This window comes from Planococcus citri, chromosome 2 (genome assembly GCF_950023065.1).
Source record: "Planococcus citri chromosome 2, ihPlaCitr1.1, whole genome shotgun sequence".
Classification (NCBI taxonomy): domain Eukaryota; kingdom Metazoa; phylum Arthropoda; class Insecta; order Hemiptera; family Pseudococcidae; genus Planococcus; species Planococcus citri.
In genome coordinates, this window is record NC_088678.1 from 67,164,937 (window position 1) to 67,187,365 (window position 22,429).

General features: G+C 33.0%; 4 protein-coding genes across 5 annotated transcripts; all 4 read right to left on the reverse strand.

Moving 5' to 3' along the window:
- Positions 1-607: 607 nt before the first annotated feature.
- LOC135834136 (uncharacterized) lies at positions 608-1,695 on the reverse strand. The gene is made up of 3 exons (XM_065347973.1): positions 1,684-1,695; positions 1,425-1,580; positions 608-1,318 (listed from the first exon to the last, which is right to left on the reverse strand). The coding sequence occupies exons 1-3, from the start codon at positions 1,693-1,695 to the stop codon at positions 698-700; spliced, it is 789 nt and encodes a 262-aa protein (XP_065204045.1). The 3' UTR covers positions 608-697.
- A 1,116-nt stretch (positions 1,696-2,811) lies between these two features.
- LOC135837282 (uncharacterized) lies at positions 2,812-10,205 on the reverse strand. Its single transcript, XM_065352496.1, has 7 exons — positions 10,028-10,205; positions 9,671-9,951; positions 9,409-9,582; positions 8,723-9,320; positions 3,903-4,603; positions 3,588-3,767; positions 2,812-3,497 (listed from the first exon to the last, which is right to left on the reverse strand). The coding sequence occupies exons 1-7, from the start codon at positions 10,074-10,076 to the stop codon at positions 3,246-3,248; spliced, it is 2,235 nt and encodes a 744-aa protein (XP_065208568.1). The 5' UTR covers positions 10,077-10,205; the 3' UTR covers positions 2,812-3,245.
- Positions 10,206-10,500: 295 nt separating this feature from the next.
- LOC135837283 (uncharacterized) lies at positions 10,501-15,162 on the reverse strand. Of its 2 annotated transcripts, none has more exons than XM_065352497.1 (5): positions 15,033-15,162; positions 14,276-14,562; positions 13,968-14,186; positions 13,323-13,884; positions 10,501-10,961 (listed from the first exon to the last, which is right to left on the reverse strand). In XM_065352497.1, the coding sequence occupies exons 1-5, from the start codon at positions 15,130-15,132 to the stop codon at positions 10,714-10,716; spliced, it is 1,416 nt and encodes a 471-aa protein (XP_065208569.1). In that variant the 5' UTR covers positions 15,133-15,162; the 3' UTR covers positions 10,501-10,713. The 2 variants fall into 2 exon arrangements, with proteins under 2 accessions (XP_065208569.1, XP_065208570.1); XM_065352498.1 differs by having other exon boundaries at positions 14,981-15,159.
- A 2,479-nt stretch (positions 15,163-17,641) lies between these two features.
- Positions 17,642-19,530, reverse strand: LOC135837284 (uncharacterized). The gene is made up of 5 exons (XM_065352499.1): positions 19,371-19,530; positions 19,018-19,301; positions 18,691-18,912; positions 18,037-18,598; positions 17,642-17,867 (listed from the first exon to the last, which is right to left on the reverse strand). Exons 1-5 carry the CDS (start codon positions 19,417-19,419, stop codon positions 17,746-17,748), a joined length of 1,239 nt encoding a protein of 412 aa, XP_065208571.1. The 5' UTR covers positions 19,420-19,530; the 3' UTR covers positions 17,642-17,745.
- Positions 19,531-22,429: the final 2,899 nt, after the last annotated feature.

Sequence of the window (22,429 nt, forward strand, 5' to 3'; positions counted from 1 at the left end):
TGAAACGGAAAAGTAAGGTATTGTATTTGTCATGATGGTTGAGGATTTGGGTGGGGGTGGGTTTTCTTGACGAATTGAAGTGTGCTGATCACGATAAGACGTATGACGCAAAACGAGATAAGTTTATATATCTATATATAAATATTTTGCTTAGCAATAATCAGTAACGTCTGTCTTGATGCCCAAACGGTTTCTCAGTTTATTTCTTGTTAGGAACTCGATGGAAAATCGGTTCACGTGTTCCTTTGACAGTTCAGCTTAGGTAGGCCTTATTGATTTTTGGTGGCATTTTTACAGACTTTTGCAGACTTCCTCATCAGTTTTGTTTTTGGTATACCTATTCTTTTAAAAGTATAAATGTTTTGCTTAGCAATAATCACCAATGCCTGTCTTAATACCCAAACGATTTCTCAGTTTATTTCTTGTTAGGAACTCGATGGGTTGTGATGATTTTTTTTTGTTTTATCATTACGAAAAGCCGGTTCTCTCACGCTGTTTGCGTGAGTGTTTTTTTTTATTTTGATTTTTTTTTTAGAAGGTACCCTCCGGATCTCCCTGCTCTGTAAATCGATTAGGTACTCAAGGTTGCTTTTTAAGCAATAAACAATTTCATGTTGAAAGAGTTGCATTTTATATACAGAAGAATAATTACAAAAATAACATAATATTCTAGATACGAAAAAGAATATGTACTTTTCTATTCTATTGGAACTAATCCATCAATTTTTTCGTATTTCGCTAAGAGAGTGGTGTTTTTCGCCGAAGCTCTCAGCGAAGCCGTAATAACCGATTCAATTCTTTCGACAATTAATTTCGACTGGTCGTTGGTCAACGTCTTATTGGATTCAGTTTCCTTTACCGAATACCCTTCAAATTTGAAATAAATCTCATCAGCTTTCTCATCCGATAAAACGGCAATATGATCAGCGTTGAAACTCAACTTGATAGGTTTTGAATTCTTCGAGACGAAATTCTGCACCATTGTGACTTCTACGCTACTCATTCGCGTAGTGAAGAAATAAGCTTGGTTGATATGTTGAATTGTAAAGTTTTCCATGCTCCAGAATCCTCTGATGGTCACATTGCTCAAAGTGTAGTCAGTCGACGGGATGGTGTTTATGAAGTAATAATGTTTTTGCACATGTTGCAATAAACTATTAAGACCTGGCTTTACGAGAAAAATATATTTTACGTTTCTGAAATGGTGTTTACTAGCCGGCAATTCGGCTAATGTTGCTTTAAGGTACCATTTTAATTCAGTTTTTATCTGGTTTTCTGCGCTAGGTTCGTACTTATGACCGTTGGGTATTAGGGTGATCTGGAATATAAAGCATGGTATCGTGAATTGGAAAATTCGTGTGGCTTGAATTGATTTTTGATTAGAAGTCTATAGGTTATTTGTTTGTTATACGAGTAATACTTACGTTTTGTTGGTCTAAATCAGAATAATCGAGGGATGTTTCATTTGACCGTTTTGATGCGGAAGCGATGAAGTAAGAAAGGAATGATTCCGTTGCAATGGAATCATTGAATTGACGAAGAAAGCCTTTCACAGATACGGACACATTTTTCCATTCCAACTACATAGGTTTTATAAAAATGAAATGAATACTCAATTTTTTTCAACTAAACGTTAAAACAAGGTATTAGACGAAGTATTCCTATTCGTTTGTTAAATTCAACTGTTTCGTGCATTTCATTTGTGAAATTCGTGTATCGATTAAAATTTTTTTTTTGATAATTCTATGCTATTCAAGTTGATAATGCCTTAATTACCCTCGATAGGTAGATGGTAGACTATAAATACAAGTTTATCTCTTTTTTTCCTTCTAATTATTGTACTTCCTATCACCGTATTAAGCGAAGAGTAATTTAATTCTCGAAATGCACAATTTTTAGAGGAAAAATTAAGGTGAGATTGGAAAATATTCTGAAGTTAAGATTGAATTTTCAGCTTCCAAAGTTGCCTCAAACGCCTTCTGGAGCTCTTGGAAATTGCTGGAGAAAAGTGAACTCTTGCTGGAGGCTTCAGATCAATTCAAAAGTAGTTTCAGTCGGTTCGAGAAGTTGACTTTAGAAGAGAGAGGAATTTTAGAGTAATTTTTTGACAAAAATTGACGATTTTGGATTGTTTACTTAAAAATTTGGGATTTTTTGATTTACTTATTAAAAAATATTATAATTATCAACTCGTTTCTTCGGATTCGTGATTCGCCTGCTTTTTCAAAAATTCACTAAACACCCTCTTTCAATGAGCCAAATTTCAGCTCGATCGGAGTTGACGGTTGTAAAAATTCCCTTTAATGTGGATAATTTCAATTAATGAATAATTTGTTTATTTTCTAATCAAAAGTGAACTTTGCCAATCATTCTTAATGGGAATTGCGTTGATTTCTTTCTTTCTAATGAGAGTTAAAATTATTATTTCGTGCATTTCGAATGCATAAATTAGTAATAGTATTACCTAATGAAGCATTCATTCTCTTGTTTTTGTTTCTGCTTTGTCTACAATTTATCATCATCTTGGGCTTTTGATGTTTCATTTTTCATCAAATTAATGAAGTCGTTGGCGAATTTTCTACTTTTTTCCGACAAACAACGGAAATTTTTACGTAGATGTAATTTTTGGGATGAGAGAGATCCATTCAACCGTCGTCACCCTAATCAAGTTTTTTTTTGAAGATAACAATTTGGACCCATAAAAAAGTTGAACTTTTGATTGAAGCTTTTTGAATACAAAAGATGCCTTTCAATTTACCTAAATTGTTTGTATGTAAACCAATAAGCACTTTAATTAGTCAATAAACATACTCAAGTTATGTGTTTGTATATTTTTAATTTATGATATAAAATGAATGAGAAAGAAAGGTATTTTCTTATTCTAAATGAACCTTAATACAATATATTTTTAGATTGGTTCCTTGCGTTACAATGAAAAAATATTCCAATTTGGTTAATTTGAACTTGGAAAAATATTGAGAAATTTCGGGAAGTTTTATACAAATAGGTAGGTTATCAGATAAGTACCTATTCAAAGAATTGCAATGAAATTCAATACAAATACAATGTTTTTTGATTAGATGGTGAGCCTAATATCTGTCTGAGGATGAAGTGAATGGTTGGATAATTTGGTCAGCTAAATTTGTTGGCTTCTCGTTTCCTTCATTGCTAATTTCAACGATCTTTGCAGTATCATAAGATGTTTGACTTGAGACGATGGAAAATTTGTTTCGACGATTTTTTTTTCACGTTGAAATCGTTGTATTAGTATCCCTTCGAAGCGAGCACTTGTTCAGCACGTTATCCACAAAATTTCCGAAAAATTGATCGACCATTTGAAGAGATTGCGAGCAAATATCGAATGGCAAGCAAACCAGTGGTTTCAAATGCTGAGAAATTCGTTCTGTCATCATCGACATCAGCGTATTATCGATTTTCTTTTTTATTAGCAAATCCGTGTTCGATTTACTCGTGTTTTTGTTCGATGGTACAGCGACCTGAAATTTAAAATGATATTTCAACTCATTAGTCATTTCTACCTACATATTTGTTGAGATCGATGATATTCATTAATAAGATTATGTTACCTTGATATCTTGATTGTTATGGATTTGAAATTCGCAAGACTCGTTCTCTTTGGAATTATTCGGTTTCATGACTGAAATTTTGATCGAGGTGAAGTTGACGTGGAAACGAATATTGATCGAGTTGCCTTTATTGCTGAGATGAATGTCTCCAGAAGGTATGGCCTTTACTTGATGATTGATCTATAACAGTACAAAAAATTTGATGAAAAATGTCTCTAAATAAACACTAACCAAAAAAAAAAAAAAAAAAAAATAGAAAAAAAAGAAGAAGAGACTTGTGAAATATTTGAGTTATAAATTTATTTGATAAGGTACCTTTATAGAGTTGGCAAATCCGCATTGAATTTGTTTCGGATAAGGAGTTCCTGGTACCAGTTTAATGCTCACATTGTGGAATACAATATCGTACTCGTAACCATCGTCTTCTTCATCTGCTGCTGATTCGATTGCAGTTTCGCCAACTTCTGGTGAATCAGGTTTCGGCGTTTGTCTGGCGGAGATTTTTGTTCCTCGAGTAGATAATGATCGACTAGTCTTGCCTGCGATAGTTGAGCTCAACGTAGAACGAATTGTCGAATCAGATGGCGACGTCTCATAAATTTTTTTATTATTGGATCGTCTAGATGCTAAAGTCAATATAACGTGCTGACTTTGTGAAGGATCTGTCTTTTGTATGGCAGTTGATGTTTTGACCTCGAGCTTAGATGTTTGAGTGGTCACTCGTGTAGTAGTAGTTGAACTTGGACGGTCAGTTTTTGGAGAAGTAAGTTCAACTTTTTTTTGGAAAAGAGGGCGATGAGGTGGCGACGTTTTTTTGAAAAGTCTTCCATGATAGAGTTCTTTATCTGCTGAAGTCAGTTCAGTGTACCATCCTTGTGTAAGAGGAATTGGGCTCTTCGTAGAATATGATTTCGAATCGGATTTTGGCGAGGTTTCTGTAGCAACTTGACTAACCGGTGGTGCACTTTCCAGATGACTTGGGGTGGAAGTATCATCGAGCTTGTTCGTTTCTGGAACTTTATTGAAATTGATTATTAGATAAATTAATTTGGGGATGAGAAATTTTTTCAGAAATTTATTAAAGTTTTTGGCTGGTGTTTTCTTGGCTCATTCATTTTTTTGATTAGTTCATCGAATTCTGTGACCGAAGTTTCAAAATATCTCTATGCAATATTAATCAGGAATATTATTGAGTATTTTAAGAAATTTAATGGAATTTTTTCCCAATTTTTAGCATTTAAGTCAATAAAGATTCGAAAGTGGAGTGTGAAAAGTGCATCATGCATTTCTATAAAAATTTCATCTGATTAGAATAAAGAGCTAAAATGTTATTTTCATTTGTCAATTTCAAGTCATTTTGGACTTTGCTGCGGATTTTCGGGTTCACATGAATAATTATTGATCTGTTACAGGAAGGAATGGGGGGGGGGGGCGATAGAATAGGGTCGAAAATCAGATGCCAAATCTGAAATACCTACTGGGCAAAAATTCTCAAAAGTAAGTAAATCTAAAATTTTGAATTTTGTCAAATTTTTTGTCCAGCGAATTGAATTTTGAAAAGCATTCCCCCCACTTGCCAAATTCTTGAAACTTCTGCCAGTCCGTCAGAAACGGATTGGAACTGATCAGGATCAAAGTTTTGGTTGGATTTGATTTGTCCAGACCTGATTAGATCCAGCTGCAGGGACCTGATTGGATTTAATCAGATCTGAATCTGCTCTGGTAAGATCAGAATTCTGATCAGATCAGATTTGTTGTCTGAATCAGTGCATTCTAAAACAGAGAATTCAATGCCAATGTTGCATTTTTTACAATTTTGGGCTGTAAGCCTCCTCTAAAGAACTTGATTTTGGTTTTGGAGTTGACCCGGTTTCAAAATCAGAATCAACGTCCTCAAAAACCTATATTTCAGTACCCACATTGCATTTTTCAATATTTCAGACCCCAAACCCTCCCCCAAGGAGTTCAATGTTGGTTTTGGAGTTATTCAGTCATCACGATGGCGACATTTGCTGACAACACTGCAATTACCACACAAGATTTTGATCCAGATGTTGCAATGAACAAATTACAAAGCAACTTGAACACAATAACAGAATGGTGTCAAACTTAGAGAATCAAAATCAATAGTGAGAAATCGAGCTACATCCTTTTTACCACTAGAAAAGTTGAAACAACTTGATCACTAATGTTTAATAACGATGAAATATTTTGAACAAGTGTTGTCAAATATCTGGGATTACATCTTGATAACCATTTCACATAGAGAGATCATAGGGTAATTATTCTGAAGAAGAGAACTCAACTTGACAAAAAACTCAAATTGTTTTATTAGCTTCTTGGAACTAATATGCTGAGCCAACAAAACAAGATCTTAATGTACAAATGTTTATTCTAACCAATTTGGTCCTATGGTATTGAACTATGGGATTTGGCTAGTGAATCCAATATCCTGATTATATGTAGAAAGATTCCAGAACAAAATTCTAAGAAAACTTATAAATGCACCGTAATATGTGAAGAACAACACAATTCTTGAAGATTTGGAAATACCTAGAGTGAAATCAACGATATCCATAAGAAGTAACATCTATCAAGAAGGAATTTCTAACCACGACAATGTATTAGTAAAAAAAATCTTTTGAATTGTGATGAAGAATTATACTGTCTGCGTAGATGTCACATATTGAACCTACCAGTGAGATTTCAATTTTAATAGCTTGCGCAAGCTAAATGTTACTTTTTGTAACAGATTCCAGTACAACAATGACCATGTTAATTTTGATGTGAATGTCAACAGTCACTTTTGGATGCCACATGTCGATGTGAATTTCGACCCTATGTCGAGCCAAATGTCGATGCAATTGTTGACCAATGCTGATTGGCATTCATGTCAACAATTGGCTCTACATAGGGTCTAAATTCACATCTACATGTAGGATCCAAATGTGACGGATGTGGATGGATCGACATTGGCATCAAAATTTACATCGACCTTCTACTAAGTAGGTACATAAAGTTATGAAATTTTAGTTTCAAAATTGAAACTTTTTTTCCAAAAATGATTTCTCTTCAGTAGCCATTGCTCATGCTGAAGCAGCATTGACGCAGAGCCCGTAGAGGCGACCTCTGGGAAATACAGATCAGGAATTCTGTACCTACTGATTATAAAATCTTTATATTGAGAACGGTGCAATACTTTATCTAAGAGTACTAAACTAATACATTTTCATGTCAACATGTCGATGTTAATGTTGATGTGAAATTCGACATCGACAATTACATCCACAATATCAACAAAATTTTCCAAATTTGAGAAATCTTTGAAAATTTGGTCGATGTTGGTGTTGATGTATTTGTGGACTATCAACTTTCACATCGACATAACATTGACAACTCCAAACTATGGAAAAGTGAATATTTTTATCAATGCCATTAAAAAATTGTTTTCCTCTTTAAACAAGATAATATTTTTAAATGTTTACCAAATTTTTAAACACTAAAACAGAAGTTTCAATTCTGAAAAATTGATCGACATAGTTGTAGATGCAAATTTTGAGCATTGAAATTAACATGTACATGTCGAGATGGTATGTCGAGGTATCAGAAATAATAAAATTTTTTTGGAAATTTTCATTAACCCGACTTCTTTATGGACAGAAGATTCCTACTAAATAACTGATTGGTCACTTTTCCACCATTATGTTGGGTAAAAATGTAGTCGATGCAAATGTTGACGTCAACAGTATTGCTGTACGAGTTGTTTTTCTTTTTGTTCATTCAAATAAGCAAATAAATAAGTACATAATAAATATGAATCAAAACATTTAAAAATCTGGAATTCAATATCTATGTTCCATTTCTCACAATTTTAAGTCTCGTAGCCCTTCTCTAGGAGGCTCAGTTTAGTTTTTGGAATTATTTGGGTCTAAAAATCGATATAAGAAATGTAGTCGATGCAAATGTTGACGTCAACAGTATTGTTGTACGAGTTGTTTTTCTTTTTGTTCATTCAAATGAGCAAATAAATAAGTACATAATAAATATATGAATCAAAACATTTAAAAATCTAGAATTCAATATCTATGTTCCATTTCTCACAATTTTAAGCCTCATGGCCCTTCTGTAGGAGGCTCTACTTAGTTTTTGGGATTATTTGGGTCTAAAAATCGATATAAGGGCCCTCGAAAGCCTACATTTCAATACCAATATTACAATTATTTTTCAAAATTCTGATCCCCAAGTTTTCTTGCTGGCGATTTAATTTTGGTTTCATTGTAAACGAGGTTTCAGAATCAAGATCTGCGTTCTCAAAAACCTAGGTATACTCATTTCAATATTCATAGGTTTAGGTATTTTATTTTGTAGTCTTGGACCTGAATTTTTTATACAGGAAGCTCAATTTCGGTTTGAGAAGGGGGGGAGAACAATAGAGTTTCAAAATTGGAATCAGAATCCTCGAAAACTTTGTATTTCAATATCCATATTGGATTTTTAAAAATTATGTGCTCCAAATCATCCTCTGAGGCTCTGGAGGGCTCAATTTCTATTTTCAGGTCCAGAATCAGAATTTGCGCCATGTGAAAACTTGTACTTTGATTCACATACCATATCACTTTTCCCACTAGTTCAAATTTTTTTTCATTTCCCGCCTCCTCTTTAGAAGGGGGGGGGGGGTCAGTATTTCGCGCATACTCCTTACAATTTTCCATTTCTTGAAATATCCGATATCTCAGTGAGAAAACGAAGGAAAAGCGTTCTTTTCCGAAGTAAGATTTTCTAATCTAAAATATTATTTCACATGATTCTGGATTAAAATGTTTTTCAGAATATTTCAATTTTTGAATTTTTCTCATTCAAAGATCTTCTTTTGACTGCCCTTCCAAATCCCCTCCAATTCTTCCAAGTGGACTTAAGCAAATTTTTGTAGCTTAGCCGATTGAATAAATTGCCACGTGTGTATGAAAGAAGGTGTTTCTCGCATTGATTTTTTTTGTACTTGCATACTTACTTTGTTATGAAAATTCAATTTTGTTTGACATTTTTTTCCAAATAATTATACTTTTGGTATTGAAAAATTTGAAAAAAATTGTGTATTGAATTCGGAAAATTGAAAGATAAATGCTTCGACTTACCTTCCAAGGACGGCATCAACTGACTGCCAATGGCTCTTTCGATATTCTTCATGATTAATTCGGAAAATATGGACGCCTTGGGCGGTCTCGAAGACATCGAGCTGACATGCGTCACATTATAGTCTCGTGCCTCGACCACTAATCGTTTAGTCTCAAAATCCGCAGTAATGTAAAGATTATCGATACTGAAATCCATCTCGTAAAACTTGAAGTTATTGAATTCCGTATTGTCCAACTTCATGGTTCCGCAGATATTTTTCACAATCAGAGTGTAAGCAGATTTACCAAACGTCGTGTTGGGTTTAAGTGTTTCGAAGTTCGATAATCCTTTAATTTTAATGTCTACTAAATCTATTCCGACGAACGATACGGTTGGGATGAAATAATAGTATTTTTGTTCGTTTAGAGGGAAATCTGGATAGGCTAAGGTGATGTTTTGTTTCGGATTGTGGCAAAAGCTGGAGCTGAAAGCGTGTAGGAATTTTTCATTGGAATTTACATTATCGTGGATCATCGATGGTATTCCGGATCTAATTTTTTTAATCAGTTTGGCCAGCGTGTTGCGAGGTATTTCTGTACGACTCCAGGGTACAGTTACCTGAAATTATTGGTAGGTAGTTTATAGGCACAGAGGTGGTTTGTTTTCAAACTTGATGAATTAGAAATGAAATGAAATATCAACTTACGTAATTGGAAATATGATTGTGTACGATATGGACTTGGAATCTCTTCGAAGTTTTCGTACCTGTGATGACGATATCTCTGAATTTTGCATGTGTTTTGAAACTAGCATGTGTTCTTCCTGGTGACGTATCCATGAACCCTAGGACTTTGAAGATGAGCTCGTCGTTGAATAAATGCTGCCATAACATACGTGAAATAACGAAACCATTATCGATAAAATATTCGCGATTAATTAATTTTCATTTCCGATGATTTTCCTATTACCGTTTTATTCTTAGGGAATTCGCAGTAGATTTGAGGCGACGATAGGGGTTCCCAAATAGATACGTTTATATGATGACAAAATATATTTTTGGTGAATGGAGCGATTCTCGTGCCTAAAGGAAGATCAAAATCGCTGTCGCGACTTTCCATGTAACTGACTAGATTCATCGTTGAAGTTGGATGAACGCTGTGGAATGTTTTTATGATGGCTTCGTTTAGAGGGATGGTTATGTCGGTTTCATTTTCTTCGCCGGAATTGGTTTCTATGCCTGAGGTGAATTCTGAAAATTCAAGTATCTTGGAATTTATTTGACCTGATTAGTTATATTGATAAATTATTTGAAGTTATTTACCTACCTTTCAATGCAAACAGCACGAAAAAAATTATATTTTTTGTCGAGTTCATGTTACAAATACCTTATTTGAAGAATAAAAAACTCACTGTCTACTCGATTGCTCCATATTCTTTATGTAATTTGACTTTATCGATACGTTGGAAGTTTTTTTCAATACATTATCGCTGTGGTGGGGCGATCTATATTGAAATTTTATACGAATATAAGTTACTGTACGAATTTAAATGGAGCGATGTAGATCTACTATCGTTTAATATGTTCCGAGTAATTTATATTTTGAAAATGATCAAAATAAACGTAGGCTTATTGCGATACTCGATCAGATATGTTGATGAATTTTTGCTTGGGTTGGTTTTTGACCATTTTTGGATATGAATTGTGGTGAAATTGCTATCTAGTTCAAGGAGCGATTATTCCAACCTCGAAAGATAACTGCTGAATTATGCTCAAATGAAAACTTCATGACGTAAAAAATGTAATAATTTATTAGAAAAAATGTATAAAATATTGTTGAAAAATGAAAATCGTCAAGTTGTACATACCTACTTATTAGGTACCAAAAGAAAAAATGTAAATAACAACCTTTTGGAAGTTTTAAAAAATGTTTGCTGAAGAAAGAGATCTTTTCTCTCTTAGTTTACTGATGAGGAGATGAATACCTAGAGTTGTTGAATTCAGTTGTATATTCTATAAATAATTTTGAATCTTCGTTTTGTTTTTTATGTACGTTCTTGTAGAATTATTCGCAATTTTCCGGGCTACATTCCTTTTAAAAATTTTAGTAGCAATAGTATCTTCGGTAATAAATTGACTATAGTCTTCATTGAATGGAATCCACTTCTTGCATAATTCCTTCGTCTTGTTCCAATCCAATTCTGAGGATATTTCTGAGCATTTCTGTTCCATTGGATCGTCAATTTCATGCGCTTTCCAAACTGGTTTAATTGAAAAACAGAAAGATAAAATATTGCATTGTTGTAGTTTGGTACTAGCAGACTATATTGATTGAAATTCTTCAAGATAACAATCCAACGTGTTTAAAAATTTTCAAGTTTAGCAATACTTCTTGACTTACTAACCCATTTCGTATTATTATTTATTTGTACATCTTGCCATTTAATTAATCGACTAATCGATATTTTTTTTGTTTTTATGTTGCAGGTGAGTTCGTCGTGAATAATTGAGAAAGTTTTTATGCGTAAGTTGAGAATTTCATTTTCTTTACTGAGTAATGATTTGAACGAAAATGTTTCTGCAAACGAATCTGGTATGGATTCATTTTTCAAGATTTTTTTTGTCAAACTTATCAAGAAATAAAAGTCCGGCCCTTTGTTTCAATTTTGTTGAGGTCTCGAAAAAGCCATGATTTTACAATGGTTACAAAACAGTACGATTTTGTTACAATTTTTCCTGAATTATAAAAAAAGAGATCTGTTATTGTAAAAATTTCGAAAAATCGTCATATTTTTGTCAAAATTGCAAAAAAAGACCTGTTTTTGTCAATTTTGTAAGAAGGTTTCTGCTATTTTCAAAATTTTGCAAAAATCCAAATCTAGCCAAAACTGTAAAATGATTATAATTTTTACCAAAATTCCAAAAAAAAGTCTCCTTTTTTGGCATAACTGCAAAGAAGTTCTGTTTGTGTCAAAATTGTTGAAAAGTTTTGTGTTCTATCGAAGTTGCAAAAAAAAACCATCTTTCCACCAAAATAGCAAAATTATCTTTGTTTCATTTTTTTTTTTTTACCAAAATTGCAAAAATTCCCTGTTTTTTGTCCTAAGTATCTACTTAATTGCAAAGAAATCCTGTACTTGTCAGAATTGTGATAAATCCTGTTTTGTCAGTGTTGAAAAAAGTTCAGTTTTGTGTCAAAGTTGCAAAAAATCCTTCTTTTTACCAAAATAGCAAAAATGTTCTTGTTTTAGCCATTTTTTTTTCTTTACCAAAATTGCAAAAACTTCCTGTTTTTTTTTCTTAGATAGGTATCTACTTAATTGCAAAGAAATCATGTTCTTGTTAGGTAATAATTGTGAAAAATCTTGTTTTGCCAATGTTGTAAAATAGTTCTTTTTTGTCAAAGTTGCCAAACAATCCGTTTTCCCACCAAAATCCTTCTTACCATAATTTCAAAGAACCCTGTTTTTTTTTTCAAAACTGCAAAGAACTCTGTTTTTTTTTTTTTGTCAAAAATTGCTGGAAGTTTCCTTCAAAATTGTGAGGAACAGTCGATTTCAAAATTGTTGAAAAAATCATGTTTTTTCCTGCCAAAAAAGCAACAATAGTAACTATTGCTTTAGCCAAAATTAACAACAGAAAAAATTCATGCTTTTTTTGATCAAAATGACAAAAATGACTATTTTGGCCAAAATTGCAGTAAAATCATGTTTTAGCTTGAATTTCAAAAAAGTCGTATTTAAATCGGAATTCAGAAGTCTTATTTTTTTTAATTTTTTTTTCAAATAACTAAGTAAATTGCAAAGAAGTTTTTTTTTTATAATCAAAATTGCAAAAATTTCTTGTTTTTGATCACCAAAAAATTGTATTTTTTCTAATTTTCCAAGAAGTTGCTGCATTTTTCATGTTTTTTTCAACATACTTAACTACGTACATAGGTACTTGAAAATTTTACAACTTTTTTTTATAGAAAATTTTTGATTTGAACGCGTTTTAATCCTCTCCTCCTCCCGTCCTTTCCCTTTTCCTATTCGACATTTTCCACAAAATTACAGAAACTGCAGCAATTTAATGCAATGGTGCATGTTAAATGGTTTTTTTTGTGAGGGGGGGGATTCTAAATTTTTATTCATAAATAAAATTTTTTATGTTTTCACCCTTTGAAGGCGGAAGGAGCTGAATTATTTCATTGAATTTTTTTTTTAGGGTGTTTATATTAAAATGACTAGATTTGAAGTAATTTTTTGTTCAAGTGATGGGTTTTCTTATCAGAAATATCTCAATTTTTCCAATTTTCCACCTTGAAAATATCGATATTTATATTTCAATATCGATATATTGAAGTAAATTTCAATATATCAACAGTTCAACACCACCATGTCTGCCTGTTCATTTTTGTGGCTCTAATTGAAAGATGAAGAGTTTTGACTTGAATAAATTTTGACCGACGTTGCTCTACTTTTGGAAAAAATTCCCTTCCGAAATTCCTGTTTTTATTCATATAGTTTTGTATAATGTCCTGCTTTTTATAGACACACTATTGGTATAGGATTTTCATTTTTCTGCAGCTCAATGTTGGGCATTGTTTGGTCAAATGGTAGGAAACTACGAACTATACGTACCATTGAATCGTGGCATAAACGAAAACGCAATGGCTGATTCGATACTCCTCACTATGCCCTCTGATTGAATACTGGTCACTGGAATATTCCCTTCAGCTGTATTAACCGTACACCAATGCGCACCTACTTTTAATCCAATGCCATAACGTTCTGTAAACCTATCCTTCGAAATTGAAAGATAATCCGCGTGGAAATTGAATTTCAAATAAGGCTCAGATTCGCGCCCATAATCCAAAATCACGTTTCCTCGGATATCTTTTATCAGCAAAGTGTGAACGTAGGTTTTAGGAAACTGGTGGAATTTGAGAGAATGAAAATTCGACATTCCTCTGATGGTGATGTTGATTAATTTGAAACAAAAGTGTGGAGCAGTGGGTATCCGGTAGTTGTAGAGTTGTTCGCGATTCATGTATCCTCGACGTTGGGCTAGCAGATGTCTTTTTGGATGGAAACCGTAGCTGTTGTTTAAAGATTGTAAGAAGATTTGATTGTTTTTCATGTTATCGAGCAATATAGATGGCAGTTTGGATTCGATTTCTTTGACTAGGTCGCTGTTACGTGTCTACAATTAGTACATGTTTTGAATGAGTGGTTTTACACAAGATTAGGAGTTTTTGAAAGCTTAGTTAGGTATACCTTACCTACCACACTTTCGTTGAAAATGTTATACGTGATGTTACTCGAATTGGAGAATTCCATGTCAATTTGAAATACTTTGTCGAGATCATTTCCCGGTAATTTCGCCACGTTTATGAGACATCCATGTTTAATCTCCATGACTGCGTAAAAGCTGCCGTAATAAGTATCTCTGGCTGAGTACACATCTGCTCCGAAATGTATATCGGTTTCATCCAATTCTATTTTCTAGAAAAATACGTATCGATTTAATTAAATAATCACTCGGTAGATTCGAGTATTTTTACCTCGTCGTATATGTACCTATACCTACGTACAATTTTATTGTTTAAAAAATCATAATCGATGTGCTTGGATCTCTTGTACAACCAGATGTCTTGAATAGTGACATCGCAGAAAATAATCCTATCTTGAAATCCTTCTATTGGTCGACTTAAATTGTATTCGTACGTGTTTGGTTCGAGATTCTGTATTCTTCTCAACAAGTTGCTCACCACTACTGTTTTAACGCTTTGAAATAGCTTAAAAATGGTTTTATTCATATGTATCGTTATGTCGTTTCTTTTCCATGATGGATACGCTATTGCTCGTGTTGAAGTGAATTCTGTAACATTATGAAGCAGAATTTTGTAGAATGGTTAATTTTTTTGTTCGTTTTGATGAGTAGATGTGAAGTTAGGAAATAATGCGGTGCCACAAGAAACAGCAAAAATTTGACTCTCGAATGGCAAATTTGGGCACTCGGTGTCATTCGTGAGACTTTTAGTGAGGATTTAGCAGAGACGTTCCAAATTCCGACTCCAAGTGGTCAGATTTTGGCCTTCGTGTGTCAAATTGTGACACTCGTGAAACTTTTTGATCACACTGTATTAAAATTTGACGCTCGATGATACTGGCACTTGATGATTTTGTCTATTGAATGACACTTGCCTCACGTTTTCTCAAATTGTAAAAATGATGGCTGACTAAACGCGAGGGCTCTCGAGTATTTGCTTAAATTACACTCAAGTATTTGTACTTACAGTATTTTTTAGTATTTTCAACACTTAGTAAAAAATTGTCGCATTGAATTACCTTTCATTAGAAATAAAACGAAAACCATCAATTTTATCTCGCATTTCATGTCGTTTAAAAGCGAAAAAAAAAAAACACTTTGTGGCACGATTTTGTTCATAAATGACTTGTATTTTAAATGTATTAATTTGTTGAAGAGTTTTTCACAATTTGATACTGGGCCGGAAATTAGTAATAATCTTTTATCGCGTGATTAATCAGTAATCAAATGCGATCATGATACAACAAAGTAGAGATGCTAGATTCATTTTCATTCATTGCAGAAAGAAAGAAGATATCTAAGTGAGTGTAAAATTCACATAAAAATTGAGATTGTGCCTATTCAACTCTTGGGAAAATATCATAAAGAATTGAAAAAAAAAAATCGTAAAAATATGTATATCCAATGAAGTTAAAATCTTACTAATTTTTTCTTGAAAATGTTGAAACTTCAATGTCGTTTATTTTCATTTTGTCTGATTTTCAAGAACTTGAAAAAAAATTACGAATAATTTTAAATCACACTTTTAAGAACTCGAAATCGCACGTTTAGAAACAGAAAAAAATTGATCAGTTCCTGAAATTGATATTTCATAATTCCACAAGTTGAATGAAGGGACTTTACACTCATTTTGCAGAACACCTTTTGATTTCCTAAAAAGGAGACCAAAATTTTGATTTTTCGGCAATCAAATTGCACAAAAAAAATAATGTTCGAACAAAAGTTGTAGAGCATAGAATAAGAAAGATTTTTTATTATACAAATTTCTTTGTATGGGCTTAGAAAGAAGAGGTAAAGGGTTTGGAAAAAAATTGCATCTTTCTACTAACGTTCAAAAATTTATAAAACTAGACTAGGGCAATTTTCTGACAAGTTATTTTCAATTTGCAAATCACCCCGAGTCACCGATCATGAAATAGTAGGAGGGGTGAAACTGAAGCTCTCTCTTTGAAAATTGTAAAGTCCTTTAAAATGGAAAACTCGATAGAACAATTTAAAGTTCAAACAAACGTTACAGAAAATTTAAAGGAAAGCATGTTTCATTTTGGAATTTTTTCAAGTAGTCATCGATGGCGAGAGATGAAGGAAGAAGGAGGAAAGTTATCGCTGAGTGAGAAAAAATTCTGAAAAATTCTCCATGATCTCGATAGTAATGATGTAAAAAATTGATTTTATTTGAACGATCCACGAATTACCAATCCAACTAGCAACCCTGATCCATTTTAGAATCAAAGTATTTCGTGAAACAGAAATAAAAGGAAAGATTGTCCTTTTATTTCAAAAATTGTTGGAGAAGGAATTTAAACCAGAGGTTAAAATACTTCCCCCCCCCCCGAATCCGAATATCAACATGTGTTTTTGAATCTGACACTTCCACCCCCTCTCTCTCCTAGCACACAGCAGAAGTCTCTCTCTGTATCCTTCCATTTGGACAAGAGATGAAACAAATGGAAATGTTGTTCGATATTATCGTTCCTAATGTTTTATAGTCAGGAGTTCAAAATTAGAGTCATTGATTTGATTTCTCTTATTCTCTTATTGCTTGCCTCTTCCTTCATAATTGAAGACGTTTTGAAAATCGTGATTGTTGGTTTGAATTTTTTGCTTTTTTGGATTCGTTTCCCAAAGTTGAAAAAAAAATGAAAAAATCCAACTTATGCTATAATTTTTCATTATGGCAGAATTTTTCCAGATATGTAAATATTCCCTTTTTGACCAAAATATTATTTCCCTGGTTCTTATTCGAGCTACACTGTTTTTCTAGTATGAAGCCCTCCCTCTTCAACTAGCCACCTGAAAAAGTCTGAAAAAATTAAATAAATGGAAATCAATACTCTTTTTTTGGTTGAAAATACCGAATTTTTGTGTCAAAATTCTTCTGATCCTGTTTTTAGCTTGAAAAAAGTCATGGAAATTGATACATAATTTTTTTTTTGTTGAAAATTCCTTATTTTTGTGTCAAAATTCTTCTGATCCTGTTTTTAGCCCCCTCCGTTTGAAAAAATTTGAAAAGAAATTGTGAGGACATATATTGAACATATTTTTTTTCTACATCTTTGATCTTTCATTTTTGATCAAAATAGCCAATTGAAAATTTTGAAAATTCCTCATTTTTGTGTCAAAATCCTTCTGATCCCTTTTTTGACCACCCCTTCTCCGTTTGAAAAAAATCAAAAAAAAAATGTGAGATCATTAAAGATAGTTTTTTACATTTTTCATTTTTAGTCAAAGAAACCAAGTAAAACTAAAATTTTCAAAATGTATAAAATTTTCTATGTACCCAACCACCTCCCTCGACACCTTCCCTAAACGATATTTTCTCCCCTCTTTAAAGGCCTTCGATGCTTATTTTTTTCAAATCTCAATCTCTTGCTTTTATTAATTTTTTAATAATACCCTTTTCAAAAAAAAATACCTAAACATTTCTTGGAATGTTTTGCTGAATTTTGATCACTTGTTGACCTTTCTTGCTCACTCTAGACACGTTTTTTTAATGAGTAGGTAAGATTCTCAATTTCTCTCAATTTCTGCTTATTTTGATGGATCAGTTGGTTTGATGCTAAAAATAATTTGTGAATAAGTATTCGTTCTTTCTGTAGTGTACGAAACCATTTTGTAACTTTTATAATAATCTTCAATCTGATTTATTTCTTCATTATATAAAAAAAAAACAAATTTATGATTAGTTAGTTAGGTACGGTAGGAACTTATATGTATTTGATCTCAAATTGACTAGTCTTCATTGAACGGAATCCATTTTTTAAACGATTCCTTCATCTCTTCCCAGCTCAACGATGCTAATAATTCGGAACATTTCTGCCCTATTGGATTCTCCATTTCGTGCGCTTTCCAAACTGGTTCCATGAAAAAAAGTAAAAAAAATCAAGTATTATCTTTTTTTTTAAGAAAATGCAAATGAATGGATTGGAGTGAATGGAAAAATAGCAGAAGCACCCCAGTTAAATGATGTGAGCCGAAACTTTTGGTACAAAATTCAACTCTTTTCGATCATCCAATACGTACCATCCAATTGTGGCGTCAACGAAAACGCAAAGGCTGATTCAATACTCCGTATTACGCCTTCTGTTTGAACATTGGTCAATGAAGTATTCCCTCTTACTCTCCTAACCGAACACCAATGCCCACCGACTTTGAATCCTCTTCCATAACGATCTGCAAATCCATCCTGTGATATTGTAAGATAATCTATGTAGAAATGCAATCTCAAAGGAGGGTCCGATTCGCGTCCGTAATCCAAAGTTGCATTTCCTCGAACGTCTTTTATCAGCAGAGTGTGAATCGCCGTTCTAGGAAAACGATGGTATTTTAATGATTGAAAATTTGACAGCCCTTTGATTGTAATGTTTTTCAAGTTGAAACAAAAGTATTGAGCGGTGGGTATCCGGTAGTAGTATTGCGGTTCGTTATTCGAGAAATTTTTACGTTTCGCTATGAGGTGTTTTTTTGGCTGGAAACCGTAACTGTCGTATAAAGCTTGGGTCAGTATTTCGTTATTATTCATGTTATCGAGTAATATCGATGGTAGCCTGGATTCGATTTCTTTGACTAGTTTTGTGTTATTTGTCTGAAATGAATGTTTGGCTCAAGTACATAAATATGATATAGGTAATTTTAAGATAAATGGTCTTTTAAACTTATACAATACTCCTTACCTACCACACTTTCGTTGAAAATACGATACGTGATGTTGTTCAAGTCGAAGAATTGCATATCAATTTGAAATATTTTATAACCGGGATCAGTTTCTGGTAATTTGACCACGTTTATGAGACATTTGGATTCGATTTCCATCACTGCGAAAAAACTGCCGTAGTAGGTATCCTCTGCAGAATGTACATCTGCCCCAAAATGTACGTCAGCTTCGTGAAGTACTATTTGCTAGAGACATTTGTGTTAAGTTACTCATTATAATAGGTGGGAACTGGGGATATGCCGAATACTGGACTCCATTAATTTAGTTACGCATTATTATAAGCTACTTACTATTTTGTCATTGATGAAATCATAGTCGATGTGTTTCGATGACATGTACAAACAGAAATCTTGAATCGACGTATCACGAAAAATGATCCGATCTTGAAATCCGTCTATCGGATGGGTTAAATTATACTCGTATGTCTGCGGTTCGAGATTTTGTATTTTTTTCAATAAATGGGTCACAATCACCGTTTTAACGCTTTGAAACAGTTTGTTAATAGTTCTGTTCAAATGTATGGTCAAGTCGTGTTTTCTCGATTCACGAGTCGATGATCGTATCGAAGTGATTTCTGTAAAGTGTAGAGCGAAATTTTGTAAAATGGGTACAAGATCTAAAAGTTAATATGAAATTAAATTACCTTTCATTAGAAATAAAACAAAAACCAGTGATTTCATCTTGCATCTCATATCGTTTGAAAATAAAAATAAGAAAACACTTCTTGGCGCGGTTTTTGGACAAGTAGCTGGTGTATTTTATTAAGTAGGTATACGATGAAAAGTTTTACTTGCAATATTTTCAATATGGAATTGGAAATCAGTATCAATCGTTTATCGTAACTAATCAGTAAACTCATATCGAATCTAAATAGGGCGCAACAAAGTAATTTGTTGGGCTGTTTTTTTTTCTTGGACGTGGTTGCAAATTGTGGCAAAACAGATTCAAAAACGTGTGAAGTATGACCAGATTCGAATTTCAATGTATAAGTTCAGAACGTTGCAAATAAATTCGTTTTTCGTGAAGCCCTCCCTCCCTCACTCACTCCATTCCTTCACGTAGAAAGATTTTTGAAAAGGAGATAAGTAAGCAATTAGGAAGCTTTTCTAAATTTTAGAACTATCAATAAAATTTGTTGAAAAACAATTTTTTTCAATTTTTAATTTTGATTGAAAAGTTTTTCCAAAAGGTATTCCCAGGTAAAATAGGTGAAATGCCCCTGTCCTCGGATTTTTGAAATTTTGATGAAATATTGTTGGGTGCCTTGAAAAAAATGTTGTAGCTAAAAAAATTTCCCCCACCCCACCTCTCTTGCCCGCAATGGCCAAAAAAACGAGTTTTGTCAGGAGAATAATCATACTTCAACGAATTTTGAATAAAAAATTTTAAATTCACTCAAAATATATGCAGGAACATGAGTCTATCAACATTTATTCGAAATTTGAAAATATTTCTAATATTTTTTTTGAAGCATGGGTGAATTTTTTTTCGTTTTCGTTCATGAAAAGAGTTGGGTCGTGAATTTTTTTGGTATTTTTTTCGTTATAACCGAAAGTTTAGTATGAAAGTTGAGCTCAAATTAGAACTGTTATAAGTTTTTGTGCTCACGTATACTCAAGAGAAGTGTTTCAGCTGGCACAAATATTTTTGACCCGGAAGAGAAGAATGGATAGAGAACTTTGAAATACACCATCAGACAAAATTTCAAGTGTTGGGATTCATTTTTTGATTTTTAGCGAATTTTCAAAATTTCAAATCTGGGCCAGAAATGAGGAAAAAATCCAAATTTCACTAAATTGACCTAGAAAGTTGAAATTCGATTTGTACGCTATTTTCTATCTCCCGAATCAATTTGGAGCCTCCAGCTAATTTTCAAACTCTCCAATTTTAAAAAAATTGCTGTACGTATTTGGGTGTCTAACGATTATGAAAGTCATGAAAAGTCATGAAAAAAATCGTCAATTTTGCTCGAAACACACTTGAAAAATAATAGTATATTACGTGACAGGAGCGGAAAGTATGCGATTAACGAGTGCGAAGTTTAAGGAGCGAGGCGAAGCCGAGTGACTTAAATCGCACAAGTTAATCGCGTTACTGTCCAATCCTGTCGCGTATACTATTTTAATTTCATATGAGAGGAAAATAAATGCTGAAATTTTAAAAAATGGCTAATTTTGAATTTGTAAACATGTGCGGAAAACAGTTACTTTCCTCCCTAGGGAGGAAAATAACTACTTTCCGCACTTGTTTTGATAGATGCGTTAAAGACGTATTTTCCAACCACAAAACTGTCTAGGAAACTACTCATTTTCCGATCATATGAAATTAAATTTTTTAAAAAGCCCATAAAATGAAAAAAAAAAAATGAACAAATTTTTTCAAAAAATTAAAAAAATGAAAAAACTTGAAAAAAATTCCTTGCAGTTTCAAGTCACGTCATTTTTTTGTGGGGAGGGGGGTATTTTCGGGCAGTAAAAACGTGACAAAATAGGCCATGAAAAAGTCATGATTTTTTGTCAGCGAGTTTTGTTAGACACCCTGTGTAAGCAAAGTAAAAATTAAATACAGCATACCGCCCCTTCGGAGACGTGCTTAGACAAATATGTATGCGTAAATATACTCGTTTTTTTCATCATTTTTCGACCCTTTTAATCGATTTAGGCACATAAGTATATCTTTTTGTACCAGTTCAAATTAAAAATTTTCTCCAGTGATTATTTATTTATTTTTTTTCAATCATCGTTCAAAAACACATAAGCGAAAAAAGCTAAAATTTGGTCTGTACCCTATTTTTGATCTCCCGATTCGATTAATGATGGTTTCAAACAGTTCTGAGGCCGTTGGCGGATTTTCATTTTTTTTTTGTCTTAAAATATACATATTTTTTTGAAGAGTTCTGGATTTGAACCAGCATAAAAATATTTCGAAAATATGTGCTCGAATCGATCAAAAGAGTCACAAAATTGGTAAATACCGAATTTATTGGTGGTGCTCGATTTCATTTTCATCCTATACTTACAACGTTTCTTCGAATACTAGGGAAGTGAGAGATACGAATAACTACTGGAGGCTCTGCAACACTTCAAAATCATCACCCGTCAGTCCAAGTCCAAGGAATTTCAAAAAATTCGCAAAAAATCGAACAATGAATTTCAGCGCTTGAAATTTTGACAAGGTGGTGTATTTTGGCAACCTCCCATCACCTGGATTGCAACCCAGTTTTCAAATATTCCAAAATAACAATTGAAACTCCCGCGACAGTTGACAACCCATTGCAATGTAGGTAAGTATACTGAAGCGTAAAAAAACCAATCGTAATTATTGGTTGTGAATTTTACTATTTAATAAGTTCAGTTCAACGTTCATCTACATTAGATATACTTAGGTAATTCATTAAGCTAGTAGGTAAGTAATAAGAAAATTTATTCGTTGTCCTTGAATGAAATCCATTTTCTTGTAATAATGAGAAGATTGATTAGTTGTCATTGAATGGAATCCATTTTCCGTATGATTCCTTCATTTCTTCCCAGCTGAGTGATGGTGATATTTCGGAGCATTTTTGTTTCAGCGGTGTTATCATTTCGTGCACTTTCCGAACTGGTTGAAAAAAATAAAAAAATGGCGATTATTTTAATCGTGTCGAGCTAAATGTTAAAACTAAGTATACCAAACAGTTGAGAATGTGTAACTAGAATTCAGTAA